The following is a 16,902-nucleotide window of genomic DNA, read 5'->3' on the forward strand; positions in this document are numbered from 1 at the left end:
GAAAGGAAAAAACAGAAATTCGAAGAGCAGAAGAAACTTTCAATAATAATTTTATGCAATAATATTGTGCTCTCAATTTAGAGACAGTTCTGGAAACTTGCTGAATCTCAAATATAGCACGTTTCGTATCTCTTTATTCCTCGGTCTTCGCACCAAATCACGATTTTCGCCCGCGCACTTGCGTTGACTTAGGATAACGGCCTGACTTTGGTCGGGATCAAATCTAAATCTGCAAGAAAGTCGTCGCAAATTCTTCACTGTTTGTGTTTGTGTGCCGACCTTTTCCAAAAGATAGTGAACGACGCACTACGAGAAGTAGTTCGTCTAGACGCATTAAAGTTAATTTACGACTGCATTACTACCCTGAAACTCTAGTTTCGTAGAACGTTTAATGTCTAAAGTTCTTGGTAAGCGACCAGAGTGGCTTACGAGAGTGACCAGCTCTAGTTCAGTAATACTAGCGCTTTTTTTAATGCCGAGGTGGTCACCTACGAGAACTGTTATTCGACGGTACGTTCTAATCACCGAAGTAAATCCCACATGTCCATTTCCCTAATCCTTCGGAAATAAGCCCTTGAATCACAGTACAGCAAGAATTCCCTACTCAACTATCCGCGAGCAGGCTCAAAAGATTGCGCATAGACCACGGAAATTTAGTTATTAAGTCTTTTCAAGTCTCATGTTAAGGTTTCTTTCCTCATTTTCCGCATTTTTCACTCTCCGTATTTTTCCACACCTCATTTTCCACACTCCTCATTTTCCATACTCCTCATTTTCATACTCCTCATTTTCCACACTCCGCACTCCCCATTTTCCACGAGCGCACGTTGGATATGAGATGGTAGATCGAGAGCCAATGAGGCGCGTAGCGCCAAGTTGGCTATAATCATCTCATTTCCAATAAGAGCGAAGGAATAATTGTTTTTTTTTTAAAAAAAAACACCCACAAAATATAGAAAACGAAACTAAAATATAAATGAAAACGCCCCAAAAAATCACGCGCTCGCTTAATTACCATATTTGTAGAGCATGGTATAATGGCTCATGACCCATGATGACCAAGCCACTGAAACCTCTCGAATTCATCATTCAATGATCCAGTTTTTAATAAATGCTTGGATCCAAGGCAAGACCCAGCAATAATTTTCTACTTTCTTTCCGAAATTGCCTCGCATCCACGTTGAACTTTGATGTAACTGCTGACTGCTTGCAGCGCAATAGCGCCAGCAGCGGTTTTCTGAAGTGACGGCTTCTTCGGGCTATTGGAACTACAAAACGAGCGGAGATCCTAGAGATCGGCCGTGTTCCATCGACAAGAACGTTTTTAACGGATTTGGCCATTCGAGATACTGGTTTTATTACGTCATTGAAAATGACAGCTGCTGGTGTTATGCAATTTTTCATAGTTGATGAAAAAGATAAACGGCAACAATCTATGACAATTAATGACAATGGAGCCATTATTTTCGGGCATGGCATCACGCGAGAGTTGATTTCCATATTTTTGCAGCGCGTGGCGCTGAGAGTAAGTACGACCGCTTGCGGTTTATCGTCTCACGGCGGAAGACTTAAGAGCTCACTTGCGCGTTTTTTATGTCCCAGGACGGAGGCAGTTTAATTGATTACTTTTTCGAAAAAGTCACAGCCAGTAAAAACAAACAAGTCACGTTTTTTTCCAGCTAGGGATAGTGTTTTAAATCAGTTTTTAGCAAGCTAGACGCTGAACGGAAATCCCAGCCAGTAAATGATCTATTGCTAATATTTACCAGGTAATGCTAATATTTACGTAGCTATGGTAACGGTGCGTCCCATAGACTTGATAAGTAGAATCTACAGGATGCACCAGCTAGTTTACAGCTGCGCCAAGGAAACAAAATATCGAAGTAAGCATGTATGTGCAATTGGTTGAGAATATATAACTACTATAAAATATCTAAGAATGTGTAAGAGTATAAAAATGCATATACATTGCACAGATAAAAACTATGCAAACGTAACATAAGAAAACGGGTGAAAAAATTGTTAAAATAAGTTAACATTTGCCAGCTGATGTCTACGTCACTTAGTGCATAATTTTTTCAAATAAGTAGAATTCTTTCGCAGAAAGGATGAAACAACAATATAATTCTCTTGTGTCGTAATGATTAGAAAAATGTCTAAACAGGAAAAACCTTCAAACAGTTTCATAGGGTAGCTTTGATCTCTTTAAAAGTTGACATGGCAACGAATTTTGATCTGACTTTTTCTTGATATAAATGCTTTACAAATTTAGATTACACGCCGAGTAACATAACTTATTTGTTCGTATCAATTACAAGCTGCACTGAGCTGGACTCCAGGGCTGACAATTTTGGGAGTTTGGAAAAGGTCGGCACACAACGGGAGTCATGTTTCTGGGAGGTGAAGCAGGGACATGCCCTTTTCAGTGTACCTGTAGGATGCATGTTGCAGGGACAGTACGCAAGCTTCTGCACACAAAGGGAATTGAGGCATAAGATTGTGTTGTATAGCAAAGACATTTTGCAAAAGTAGTGCAATCGATGCGACATAGAAGTTAAGGTCGTTTTCCCCCCACTTCATTACCCACGAATTCAAACCGACTGAATTTCACGCAACAAGTTAAGGGGACCAAATTTTGTCACTGCACCAGAAGTTCGCATTTCACGCTGAGAGAATTGTCACTGCTACATGGCCCCGCTTCATGTCCCTTCAACATGTTCCGCGCGTCTTATAAACCTGGCTACACGTCTCCTTGAGACTAACTAAAATGAGGTAAAGTGCAGTCGATAAAAGTTTCTGGTAAAAACAGGCGCCATAATCGATCGATTATGGATCCTGGTAAAAACTATTTACTGTACATTTCAAATTATTTAATGCACAAGTCATAATTTCATTTTCCTAGGAAGAATTTATCAAACTATGCTAGTATTTTATCGCACTAATATTTTGGAGATACAATTGCAGGGCCTTGCCATGAAGTAAAGGCGCCGCAATGTAATTACAGTTAATTTTTGATACATATTTACAAAACAGTTTCCCTGTCTATGACGAGCAGTTCAGTAAAAGAAGATTTTTCTGACTCGTTTTGGAATTTTCTCTCTGTTAAATCGCCTCTCTTAAGACAAATAAACATGAGTAAAATCAACAGTCCAATAGTCTCAATGCCACCCGCAGAAAAGAAAGTTGCAAGATACGACTTGGTCTTGTCGGCAACCAAACCTGAAAAAAACGTCAGGAACAGTTAGGTGACAATAACTATTACGACCCGTGAGAAGTTTGCAAACGAGCCTAGTGACCCATCAGGCTGGCGCTTATCTCCAGTTTCTGATGCATGAGGCGACTAGGAGTATTTCTACCTCAATTACCCTTCCTGGATGTCCATTTTGCCTGATTTCGAGAGGGTTTGTTTTCATTTACTACGCGAAAACAGTTGTCCCAGCTGAAAGAAACGAGTCTCAAAAGTAATAGGTCCTTTGCAGTTGGGGTCACGTGACCAAATATTTTCCAGAAAATTTTTGTGTTATGGGTTATAACTTAAAGAATGCCAGAAATGGAAAGAGCGCATCGAAAATATCAAAATGGCCAAGTTTGAGGTCCCTGGAATTAAAAAGGACGTTTAAACGACAGTTCGAATTTTCGGAAAGTTTAGAGGATTTGTACGTAAAATGTTGCTGGAGAGCAAGGTCTTGCTCTCCAGCAACTTTTTCCATACAAATCTTTTAAAAATTCGGACCGTCATAAAATCTCCTTCTTTAATGATGCAGGGGCCTCAAACTTGGCCATTTTGATATTTTTGACATGGGTTTTCCATTTCTGGCATTCGTTAAGTTATAGCCCATAATTTTATGAAAAATAGGTCACGTGATGGCTTAGCTGCAAAGGGCCTATTAAGCTGCTTATTTCGAATCTAAAGAGAGAGGACAAGGGAAAATACACGAAAATTAGCTAGCGGAGGAGAAGTCACCCATTACAAAGCTACTCAGACGTGCTACGTCACAAGTATGTCTCATTCATTTAGGAGACTTTTGGCCAAATCTAATCTTGTAACATCTTGGAACTAAGGTATTCCACCTTTGAAACTTACCTCCAATTGGTGGGCCACACAAGAAAGCTGTACTAATACAAAACTGTTGAAAGCCAAATCCCTGGGCTTTTTGTTTCTGTGTCAGGGTTTGCAAGATTGAAAGAATATTTGCAATCGCTATCACGCCATCTGTAAGGCCATAAACTATGCAATAACAAAGAAGCCACATCCAGTTGGTTGCTAAGGGCAACATTATGGTCGCCACTGTATCGACTGTCGCAAATATGAGGAACACTCTTGGAGGACTCATGACGTCACAAAGCTTGGAACCCAATATCCTGGCCACGAGACTTGCCAGTCCAATGGACGAATAAAGCCAGGTTACCAAGTCAGCGGCGATACCACGATCCTCACAGTACCGGGCCTAGGAAATGGGATGGAATATATTTGGATCAAGAGATAATTTCTTGATTTGGATTGATTGCGTGATGCGATATAGTGAACCTACAGATAGGCTGATTGGTGGCTTCCACTTTGAAATGTTACTTATTATGTTTTTACGTTGTATGTGCAAAAAAGAGCGATCGTCTTATACAGGGAGATCAGTTTCCTGGATCCCAGAGACTTTTCCTGCGCGTCAGCCTTCTACGGAAAGTATTCTGGGCTTGGCCGAGAGCAAGACGGAAACTCAGTGCTCAGTCTCCAGCCGATTCCAGAGCGAGTGAGAAAAAAAGAAACACTGATTTCTAGAATAAGCAACTTTGCAATTCTCACCATGCTTGTAATATGAGTGTTCTAAACGCTGTGACTACAGATTTTCAAAGTAACAATTGAAAATTTTTCGCCCCTTCTTTTTTATTGACATCATAGCCTCATGTAGGCGACCTGTGTCAGCCAGGTGTCAGTTGATGGTGTCATTTGCTAGTAATTTGTTTTTAAAATCCAACAAATCAATCGATTACTTACGAGAAGGACAGGAGGTATGGAGTGACTAATGTATACAAAAACGTATGTTATATTCAGGACGACAAAGGTAATATTTTTCCACATTGTCAAATCCAGAATTCGACTTCTCTGCCCTGCTTTAGACTCTTCACTTTCTTGAACACTTCTTTCGGCTTGGTCGCTTGCCACATTAGGATCCAATACCCAGCCGATGAAGGGAATGATGAAAACGATACAAGTCATGCCTCTAAAGGCTCCTCTCCAGCCAAATGCATCAATGAAAACCTGGCACACTGGGCTCATTACAAGTAATCCAGCTCCCGTACTCATAGTTACTAACCCTGTGGCTAACGAACGTCGCTTCACAAAATACCGAGGCACGATCTGGAAAACGGCAATGAAAACGAGGCTTGAGCCACACCCAAAGATTCCTCCGTAAGTCAAAAGCATAAGATAAAGACTGGGAACTAAAGAAGTCAATAGGAGACCGATGGTGCTCAACACCGCTCCACTAATAACCACTGCGCGTGCGCCAAATCGGTCGGTGAGTCGTCCAGCTACGGGACCAAAAAGACCAGCGGATGCCACTGCCAGAGATCCAACCCACGCTGAAAGAGAAATGAGTGTTTTTACCACCCTGTCCCTGGTTCCAAGCGCGGGATCCGTTGTTTTGCCGACTCAGGCGTCGTCCACACCACGCCGGAGGAATTTTGTAAACGGAGGTTTCAACCTGAAAACGCATCAAGAATGTTTTCCGTCCAAACTACGCCGGAGGAATTTGAAAAAGCAACAGTCATCGGTCATTTTGCTTCTGCGTTTCAGTAAAACTCGGTCAGGGAAACACATGATTATCGTGATGCCATCGTTTTCAAAATGTTTTCCGTGCACACTAAAGTCCAAAGCCGGCGTTTTCAAATACCTCCGGTTTCAAGGCGTTTTAGAAAAGTTCCGTTTTCGTGACGGATTAGTGTGGTTGGTAGGCTTAACCGGAGAAATAAAGCTACATTTTCAAATTCCTCCGGATAGTGTGGACAGGGCCTCAGCTGCGAGCCCAGATGGGAACAGGTCTTGGGTATTTTTGTAGTATATTTCTCTTCCTTTGAAGTACATTTCTGGCAATCATTCCTATCTTGAATTAAGACATATGCACGAACTGAAATGGTGTCGATCCACTTACTTATATGTCACCCGCTATAGCTAGCTTTCATCAAATGATTTGTCTTTGCACACTTCTCAATCTAGTTTCCCTGGTTAACTTTCTTTCCCCTCTCCTCCATTTAAATGCATGAGGCTTAAACTTCATGTAAGAAAGGACATTCAGCCTTTATTTACCTGTTTTGGATTTTCCTGCCTTAAACTCGTCAAGAAGAGAAGGAAAAATAATACCAAAGCAATACGTGCATCCAATTACGATGATGTTACAAGTGACTCCAGCCGCACACACGACCCAAGACCACCAAGTGTCTGGCTGTCGCAGTTTTCTCTGACTTGGTTGTCCTGTCTCTGTTGTGTCTTCAGCCTTCTTTAGATGGAGGCAGCTTGTACTTTTTACTGTCATTTTTACGGTATCGTTTAAGTGGCCAGGGAGCTGTTTACAACGAAACAGGAAAGCAAGAAAAGGCCATTGGTATATTGCATGTTTCTAGAAGCTAAGGTACTTTAGTTTTTTAACTTGGAAAATCTAAGTTGTAAGCGTGGATGGGAGATTCACTCCATCCTTCGATTTCTGTTAGACGTTTTGCGAATCTTCCCACCAAGTGAGTAATTCAGATTTAGTTTAGACGCCTGGATGTTAAGAAAAGGCTAATGCAACAAAGACACGGAAAAAGGAAAACTTGTTTTTGACTATTTTTCTGAGTTTTAAGTAACAGAACTTCTGAACAACAGAAATTTATTATGCATATTTGCACCCGACCTTTTGAAACCTGAGTAAGTGACGCAAATTGTGTTGTAAGTAATAGTAATTGGAACGAGTGGAGTACAATTCAGATAGTAATCGCGCGAGTAATTTCAAAACGCGAGGCTGATTTAAAATTACGAGCACGATTACTCCCTGAATTGTACGACACCAGGTCCAATTACAAATTATGTAATGGTATCTATAGCAAATTTCGGAATTAAAAATGCCTTTTGAGACCTTTTTTTGAGCTAAAAACTTTGTAGCGCTTTTCATAAATTTTAAAAACTGTAGGAAACATCGAGAAGGAATTGAAGCAATTGAAGCGCGCGTAATTGACGTGCGAATCACATGGGTATCCAATTGCGAAATTGGATACCTGCAATTGGACACCTACGTGATCGCGCGCCGATTAAGTGACAAAAAGGCGCGCGCAGAACCAATCACGACCTAGAACTTTGTTATAGATACGATTACAGACCGAATTGGACTCCACTCAGTCCTATTACCTTTACTTATCGCCTCTCTAGCTCGATACATGTTATGTCATTGCTTTTTATAGGCCTAATTAGCCTTGATAGATAAACTGTCCACTTGTTTTGATCTAACCACATGAGTCTGAAAGTGGGGCCTGAAATAGAGCCAAAATATTGTAACAAGTTTCCACTGTAATAAATCAAACCTTGGTTTTCAACAATGTTAACAATCCTCGGACTCGTAATGTACCTATGACCTACAGATCAAAAACTCAGTTCAGGGCCGTCAATTGCTCTGGTTTACAGACGATCCATTTTCCAAGTTGAGTGGCCCATAGCCACCTTGATCTTAGGTCATATTAGGGTCATTTACTGTTGTTGTTGTCTAAAGTTCATTCAAGAGTTCATACTCGTACGTATGTCTCGTATCGAATCTTAGGTTGATTATCACGTGCCACACGTGCTAAACTGATTATTGGGACGTGATCGCGTGATTGCTCTGAACAATCGGCTCGTAACGCGTGTGCCAGACGAAAGGAAATCCCCGCTCGCGATAATCTGTCACCACCAGTAAAATCAAATTCAATAGTGTCGGGTTTTTTCATCGATTTATTCTCCTTTTCCCTTTCTTTTACCAAACAGGACGCTTTCAAACTAACCTCGTAACTAAAGGCCATTTAGACACAACGAGAGTATGCTATTGCCTGATCAACATGATAGTAAGTAGATATTGAACACACACAGAAGCATAAATAGCCTGTACAAGCATAATCCCCGAGTCGTTAATTATTGCGTTACTGTAAGAACGTGAGGGCTTTATGGGGGTTTTGCGGCTCCCCTACAAGTAGGAAAGCTCAAAGATACTGCACTGGGGCCTAGAAACACATTACAAAGACCCTGTTGATGCCAGCAGTGCTGTACGCCCGCCCGCCGTGTGCACGCGATGGAAAATAAAATTAAGGGTGCAGCATCAGTATTGTTTCCGTACTTACTGTTTCTGGTATTTTGATAGCTCTTGGATCATTTCAGAACAACATTCGTCAGAATTTCTCTCAAGAATCAGGATGGGTTTATGGACGAAAGTGACGATACACGGTTATGTTCCGTTTATGTGCGTCTGTGTATTCGTTTTTGCCTTTGTTTACAGTACTGTGGTTTCTACTTTAGTTAAGATGGCGTTACTGACTTAAGCGACTTCTACGTTACTGTATTCGCTTCAAAGACAACGTAAACTAGTCCCTTATATATTAAACCACAAGAGTCTACTCACCGTGAAACGCTGTCAGGCCAGGTCACAGCTGTAGTTGGAGCTTCTTCCACGAACAACAAGAAAGGAGCACAAGATCCCATCAAGACCGGCGCAACCTGCTCGTTACCGGTTTCATTTTCAAACAAAGGAAAAACAATAACGCCTTCAAAACAGGAATGCTGTTTATCTTGCTCTGTAATTAGATACCCCAAAATTGTAAGTTAAATCATTAAATCGAGAGGCATATTCGATTTGCTATAAATAACGCTTACCTTCAACCAAACCATCTTCCCGCTTTCATCACGCTAATAAATAAGCAATCACCGCACAGCGTTTTCTACTGATTTTAAAATACAAGACTGAAAAATCTTCCAATACGACTGCTGGCGCTAGGTACCGCTTGGATTTTCAGGAGAAAGAAACAGGCAAAAGGGAAATAATTCACAAAAATAATCCCTGATATTTGCATAATTTGTTTTTGTTCGCGCTGTCAATTTTTGCAAAAGACATATACAAATAATTATAAGCAATTTTCTCGAGTGCTCATCTCATTTTATGAAGTGCTCTGTCCTCCCATTATGTGCGTTACCTGCATTTAGAAAACAGCCCTAAGAAAATACGCGCGCTAATTGGTTAAAAATCGTGTCTCTATAACTCGATAAAAACACGATGCATGTTTTTTTATTTCTTAAATCAAATTTATGTTGACACACGCGCTGAAAAATTACATAGAGAAAATTTTTATTGAAATTATTTTAAATTTACGAGGAGAAAAATATGTCAGCATGGTCACTTTGCTGGAAATAAATGGTTTATGTATATTCGTCAAAAAATACAAAGCTATCTCATTTTAGTATAGCGATCACAAGCTTGCGACGCTGTCACAGCGTCTTTCTCAAGTGAATGTGGAGGGAATCTATTTTTCATGAGCTTGAGGGAACCAGGTCACGTGCCAAAACATCACCGTATAGGGCGGGAAGTTCAATCTCCGCTCTTGATTGAGCGTCGGCAAAGAATTTCCAAGGCCTCACGAATTCTTATGAAGCTGTTTTCTTCTCTAGGTGTGACATTTTGGACCTACGTTTATACAATGATCCACACACTTTATATGAATATATTAAACTGTGTTTCGACCACGAGAGAGTGTTGCATAATTATTTTATACCATGCCATATATAAACAATACAGTGGCCAACACAATGGTCCAGAATCAGTGCGACAGAGAGGTGACATACGCGCGGAGCACGATGAGAAGGGTGGGTGTAATACATGTACCGTCAAATACACCGCGGCTTTCCAGTATTCTGATTGGCTGCAGTTTTTATGGCATGACATAAAATGCAATATAAACATACAAGCCAAGTTTATTATGTAATGCGTTTATATGGGAGGTGTGATGATGGCATTTCAGGCTACTCTATGACCGTCACCAACAAAGTAAGACTAGGGTAAAAGAAAAAGCTTTCACCGTCTTCTCGTTATTGAGAGGACTTTATCAATAGGCCACATTCGTATTCTCGGGATTGGACTGGAACTAGCTTGCAACTGACACTAATGTGGGGGATCTGGGATTTTTAATGATGATCCCCCGCATGAGCCTCCATTGTAAGCTAGTTCCAGTCTAACACCGAGAATACGAATATGGTCCATTGTACTAGCAAGTGTTTCATATGCTAGTCAACGCGACGTTAGAGTTACTTCAGACAGGTGCCGTTTTTGTGACCAGAAGTGCTGCCTAACTTTGAAAACGCACTTATGCTTGTTTGTAGCAGCTGCTACGAACACCTAAAAGACCCCTAAAAACGATGAAATGGGCCAAAAGGACAACAGAAACCAGGCAAGGTGTGTATATTTTCGTTCTTCTATTAAAAAAAAGCAAGTAACATTTTAATGCGTTGCGCGTTTTTTCTTTCGTTATTTTAAACTCCATACAATGCCTTTTAGAGAGCTCAAATTTTCCAACGGCCCAAAGTGTAACACAACAGCGCACACTTAAGGTGGTCACGTCTCACTCGATACGCGTACATAAATCATTAGGAGCCGGAGAAGGTCACTAAAAAAAACGCATATTTTTTGTCAACGTTGATAAAAACCTTGCACTAAGTTTAGCCACTCACCAGAGTTTCAGCCTCTAAAGTGCAGGTTTTCCTTATGAAATTCGTCTCTAAATAAGCCCAAAATTCGAACATCGCTGCCGCCATTTTTGAACAGTACTCAGCAGCCGGGCCGCGTTTTCCTGACGTCATTCCGTCCGAGAGATTTTGTTCAAATGGCTTCCGACAAGCCTTTTCACCAGCACTCTTATGGCTGCTCTTAAGCCATATTATTTTGAGCCAAACATGCTCCAAACTCCGAAATGATAGCATTGAAGATAGTGAAGAGGATAAACGCTAGGGAAAAAATAGATTTTGCAGACCTTGTGATGGATGCCACTCCTTCCCGGCAATTTCGAGTCGGATGGAATGACGTCACATAAACACAGCCTGGCTGCCAAGACAGTTTCAAGATGGCGGCGTCCAAAGTCGCTTCTTTTGAGACAAATTTCTTCAGGATAGCGGGCACTTCAGAGGCTGAAACTTCAATGAGTGGAAAAACGGGATGTTTACTTGCTATAGGCGAATACAAAAATAATAAGCTTTTGGAGTGACCTTGTCCGTTAATATTTGATCGATTCTCATCGTGAGTTTGGGACACCTGTGATTACAGCTAATTACAAAACGGTTTCGCTGTCTATGACAAGCAGTTCTGTAAAAGAAGATTTTCCAGTTTCGTTTTGGAATTTTTTGTCTGTTAATTCGCCTCTCTTAAGACAAATAAACATGAGTAAAATTAACAGTCCGACAGTCTCAATGCCACCGGCAGAAAAAAAAGTTGCATAATACGACCTGGTCTTGTCAGCAACCAAACCTGAAAAAGGAAACACAAATGGTTAGGTTACAATAACTATTACGACCTGCGAGAAGTTTGCAAACCAGCCAAGTGGCCTATCAGGCTGGCGCTTATCTCTAGTTTCTGTAGCATCAAGTAACTAGCAGTATTTCATACTAATGCTGATGCTAATGCTAATGCTAATAAGTAGGGCCCGTAGGGTGAGTCAAAATACAAACAACGAGTAAAAATATAAAGTGTTATACACACGAAAACATCTAATAAGAGATTTATTATTCAACTGCTGTTAGTCAATAAATTTATCAGTGAAAGAGGGAGAGTGTGACAGTTTTGCATGCGTGCGCCGACCTGTCCGGCAAACAGGTTTTCTACTGTACAAATAACTGTACAATATCGTTGTATATTTGTATTGTTATTTGGATGGTATTCGCTGCAGTTGGATAATAATAATACTAATACCAATACCAATACCAATAAACTACAAACCTAATGAAATGAAATTACGAACCTGATGAAAAATGAACAATACCATGAATACAAATATACGATATAGTAAAAGTTAAAACCTAAAATCATGAGAGACGCGAAAAGTTGAATTACAATAATATTAAAAAACTTCCTTAAATATAAATATAAAAGCTAAATCCTAAAATGGTTTTAAAATATTGCTGCGCTGCGAAGATTGTTTTAAATAAATGAGTTTTTAAGCACTTAACGGAGTCTGATTTTCTAGTATTTAGAGGCACGTTATTCTAAGGTTTTGCTGCTGATACAGCAAAAGAACGGCCTCCTTAAGTCTCCCGCTTATAATTAGGGCAGATAGAATTATAGCTAGTATACCGTGTGCTTCTATTATGTCGTGTACTGTATTGTTAATTACTAAGTGTTCATTGAGCCATTTATGCGCTTATAAAAAATTTCTAAATAGAATGATGCAAGGTACTGCAAACGAAAATGCTGCTGGTACACGTAGGATCTGTAAAAGATCTGATCAGCCAAAAATAGAAACATAACAATGAAGCAAGGCTGATAAGTAATACATCAAACACGAGAGACAGTGTTTCATCGGGATATCCAAACACCGAGAAGAGAGTTGAAAATACGACGCGCAGCGGAGTATTTTTGACGAAATTCGAGGTGTTTAGATAGCCGATGAAACACTGTCTCGAGTGTTTGATATATCCGTCTCAACAGAAACAAAAACTAAGGGGTAAACGGGGAAGTAAAATCGTCAAAATCCATGCTAATTAAGGCCGGGTATCCAAACCTCCTTCACGGTTGTGATTTTCTTTGTTTTAACTTGATGAATTATTAATGAGTTTGAGAACTATACGTAGAAAGGTTAACGGAACAAAGACACATGATGACAGAGTTCAAACTGAAAGCCAAGAATTGCAACCGCGCAGAGCTGTTTCGACCTGGTTGGGCCTCGTCAGCATGGTGTAGCAGCAAAAAATAGAACGACCGGCTTGTGGAGTGATCGTATGCCAAATACACATGGTAATGACCTCAGATGAAACTCAAATCCAAACGTTTGCGTATTGGTCAATAGGGAGTTTACGAAACCACGACGCCGACGCCGAGGACAACGTTGATTAAAAAATGAATTTATATTTTGCCTACGAATCTCGCGATACTCTTAAGTCATTTACTTTGTTTATCACTGTCAAAACTATCGCAAAACTAAATCCGGAACATAGCGATAAATTTGAAGTAAAAATTTAAAAAATTAGCTGTCGTGGTTCACGTTCTCCAGACAACGCAAAATTTGGTCATTTCACGTTGTTGTTTTGCAGAGGACGGCAAAGAAATGTACCAAGAATTATAACGCACAGCCATTGTACTGCTCATTAATTCTTTTGTTCAGTGACGTTCCCGTTGCCGTTGCCGTCGTGGTTTCGTAAACTCCCTAATGTCGCATGCAAAACGCGTGACCCTAAACAATAGGCAAAATCCAGAATATCATGTGGTTATCGTGATAAGGGTATTGCGGACAGACAAAAACTGTCCCGCAGAAAATACAGGGAAATATAGGGCAAAACCATGTTATAAATGAGCAGCATATCGAATCTACAAAGACCTACGCCCCCCACCCTTCCCCGCCCCCCCCCAAAAAAACATCTCCTCATTTTCTCTTGAAAACACTAAATACAATCATGATGCAATGATCGGTCCACAAGGCAGTCATTCTATTTTTTGCTCCTACACCGTGCTGACGAGGCCCAACCAGGTCGAGACAGCGGCCCATGGTTGCAATACTTGCTTTAAGTTTGGACTCCATCCTGCTGTTGTCCCACAGCTTTCTACGTAGTTATCAGCCTTGCTTCATTGGCATGAGTATTTCTACCCACCTCCCCCTTCCTCGGTGCTCATTTTGCCTGATTTCATGGGGGTTGGTCTATTTTACTTCACAAAAGCAGTTGTCCCAGCTGAAAGGAGCGAGTCTCAAAAGCAATTAAGCTGCTTAACTTAAAACTAAAGAAAGGGAATAAGGGAAAATACACGAAAATAAGCTAGCTGGGGAGAAGTTATCTATAGCAGAGTTAATCAGACGTGCTAAATCAGAAGTCTTTCTTATTCATTTTATAGACTTTTGGCCAAATCTAATCTTGCTACATCTAGAAACTAAGGTATTCCACCTTTGAAACTTACCTCCAATTGGTGGGCCACACAAGAAAGCTGTGCTAATACACAACTGTTGAAAGCCAAATCCTTGAGCTTTTTGTTTCTGTGTTAGGATTTGCAAGATTGAAAGAATGTTTGCAATCACCATCACGCCATCTGTAAGGCCATAAACTATGCAATAACAAAGAAGCCACATCCAGTTAGTTGCTAAGGGCAACATTATGGTCGCCACTGTATCGACTGTCGCAAATATGAGGAACACTCTTGGAGGACTCATGACGTCACAAAGCTTTGAACCCAATATACTGGCCCCAAGAGTTGTCAGTCCAATGGACGAATAAAGCCAGGTTACCAAGTCAGCGGCGATACTATGATCCTCACAGTACCGGGCCTAGGAAATGGGATGGAATATATTTGGATTGATTGTTTACTCGGCGACACAGTGAAACTACAGATAGGCTGATTGGTGCCTTCCACTTTGAAATGTTACTTATTATGTTTTTACGTTGTATGTGCAGAAAAGAGCGATCCTCTGATACAGGGAGATCAGTACCCAGGATGCCAGAGGCTTTTCCTGCGCGGTTTCCGGTCTTGCTCTCGGCCAGGCCCAGAATACTTTCCGTCGAAGGCTGACTGTGCTCGGTGTCCAGCCGATTCCAGAGCAAGAGAGAAAAAAAGAAACACTGATTTCTAAGATAAGCAACTTTGCAATTCTCATCATGCTTGTAACTGCTCCAAATACACATGCATGTTCTAAATAAATATGCTTAACTATGAATTTTCAAAGCGAAAATTGAAAGTTTTTGTCTTCTTTTTTATTGAAAGCATATCTTCATGAGGGGAATCTGTGTCGACTAATGGAGTCACTCGCTAGTACTTAGTTTTTAAAATCCAACAAATCAATCAATTACTTACGAGAAGGACAGGAGGTATGGAGTGACCAATGTATACAAAAACACCTGTGATATTAAGGACGACAAAAGTGATATTTTTCCACATTGTCAAATCCAGAATTCGTCTGGAGTCTTCACTTTCTTGAACACTTTTTTCGGCTTGGTCGCTCGCCACATTAGGATCCAATGCCCAGCCGATGAAGAAAACGATGAAAACGATACAAGTCATGCCTCTAAAGGCTCCTCTCCAGCCAAATGCATCAATGAGAGCCTGGCACACTGGGCTCATTACAAGTAATCCAGCTCCCGTACTCATAGTTACTAACCCTGTGGCTAACGAACGTCGCTTTACAAAATACCGAGGCACAATCTCGAAAACGGCAATGTAAACGAGGCTTGAGCCACACCCAAAGATTCCTCCGTAAGTCAAAAGCATAAGATAAAGACTGGGAACTAAAGAAGTCAATAGGAGACTGATGGTGCTCAACACCGCTCCACTAATAACCACTGCGCGTGCGCCAAATCGGTCGGTGAGTCGTCCAGCTACGGGGCCAAAAAGACCGGCAGATGACACTGCCAGAGATCCAACCCATGCTGAAAGAAAAATGAGTGTTTTTACCACCCTGTCCCTAGTTCGAATCCAAGCGCGGGATTACACACGCACGATCTCTTAATCAGATCATCGTTGTTCTACCGACTCAGGGCCTGTCCACACTACGCTGGAAGAATTTGGAAATGGAAGTTTCACTCTGAAAATGCATCAAATTTTTCCGTCCACACTGAGCCGGATTAATTTGAAAAAGCAACAATCACCGGTCATTTTGCATTTTGCATATGTTTGAGTAACACTTGAGCAGGGGAATATCATGACTATCGTAACGTCATTGTTTACGGAAGGCGGCTACGTTCTCAAAATGTTTTCCGTCCACACTAAAGCGCAAAAGCCGGCGTTTTCAAATTCCTCCGGTTTCAAGAGCGTTTTCGAAAAGTTCCGTTTTCGCGACGGATTTGTGTGAACGGTAAGTTTAACCAGAGAAATAAAACTCCATTTTTGATGGTGTCGATCCACTTACTTATATGTCACCCGCTATAGCTAGCTTTCATCAAATGATTTGTCTTTGCACACTTCTCAATCTAGTTTCCCTGGTTAACTTTCTTTCCCCTCTCCTCCATTTAAATGCATGAGGCTTAAACTTCATGTAAGAAAGGACATTCAGCCTTTATTTACCTGTTTTGGATTTTCCTGCCTTAAACTCGTCAAGAAGAGAAGGAAAAATAATACCAAAGCAATACGTGCATCCAATTACGATGATGTTACAAGTGACTCCAGCCGCACACACGACCCAAGACCACCAAGTGTCTGGCTGTCGCAGTTTTCTCTGACTTGGTTGTCCTGTCTCTGTTATGTCTTCAGCCTTCTTTAGGTGGAGGCAGCTTGTACTTTTTACTGTCATTTTTACGGTATCGTTAAAGTGGCCAGGGAGCTGTTTACAACGAAACAGGAAAGTAAAAACAGGCCATTGGTACATTGCATGTTTCTAGAAGCTAACGTACTTGAGTTTTTCTTAGGTCATCTTAGGGAGATTTGTTAATGTTTCTCCTTTTTTTGTCTCAAAGCGCGGTCCTCACTTGCTTATGCGCTGGTGGACCCTACTGGGACGGCATGAGAATATCAAAATCTTGAAGGCTTATGCTACCTTAAGCTTAGTACGTCACTGCCGTCCCCACTTAAGCGCGTAAGTTTCAATGTTTACACTTATGCTTGCGTCGCAAGTGAGGAGAAAGTTCATTCATCACGTGCAAGACTGATTGCATAATTGGAGCGTGATCGCGTGATCAGTGCTTTGAACAACCGGCTTCTCTCTCGTATGCCAGACGAAAGGAAATATCCATTCGCGAAAATC

The 16,902-nt window shown here is 41.0% G+C and overlaps 2 protein-coding genes across 3 annotated transcripts; both read right to left on the reverse strand.

Annotated features, from left to right (window-relative positions):
- Positions 1-937: 937 nt before the first annotated feature.
- Positions 938-8,772, reverse strand: LOC110042921 (monocarboxylate transporter 13-like). The gene is made up of 5 exons (XM_089275282.1): positions 8,613-8,772; positions 6,302-6,557; positions 4,991-5,577; positions 4,085-4,448; positions 938-3,219 (listed from the first exon to the last, which is right to left on the reverse strand). Exons 2-5 carry the CDS (start codon positions 6,525-6,527, stop codon positions 3,023-3,025), a joined length of 1,374 nt encoding a protein of 457 aa, XP_089131408.1. The 5' UTR covers positions 6,528-6,557; positions 8,613-8,772; the 3' UTR covers positions 938-3,022.
- Positions 8,773-10,424: 1,652 nt separating this feature from the next.
- Positions 10,425-16,771, reverse strand: LOC149102287 (monocarboxylate transporter 10-like). Of its 2 annotated transcripts, XM_089274717.1 has the most exons (5): positions 16,696-16,759; positions 16,227-16,482; positions 15,021-15,592; positions 14,133-14,496; positions 10,425-11,498 (listed from the first exon to the last, which is right to left on the reverse strand). In XM_089274717.1, the coding sequence occupies exons 2-5, from the start codon at positions 16,450-16,452 to the stop codon at positions 11,302-11,304; spliced, it is 1,359 nt and encodes a 452-aa protein (XP_089130843.1). In that variant the 5' UTR covers positions 16,453-16,482; positions 16,696-16,759; the 3' UTR covers positions 10,425-11,301. The 2 variants fall into 2 exon arrangements, with proteins under 2 accessions (XP_089130843.1, XP_089130842.1); XM_089274716.1 differs by having other exon boundaries at positions 16,227-16,771.
- Between the last annotated feature and the right edge of the window lie 131 nt (positions 16,772-16,902).

The sequence above is a fragment of the Orbicella faveolata genome, unplaced genomic scaffold (assembly GCF_042242905.1).
Source record: "Orbicella faveolata isolate gen_17 unplaced genomic scaffold, um_ofav_v1 contig_36, whole genome shotgun sequence".
Lineage (NCBI taxonomy): Eukaryota > Metazoa > Cnidaria > Anthozoa > Scleractinia > Merulinidae > Orbicella > Orbicella faveolata.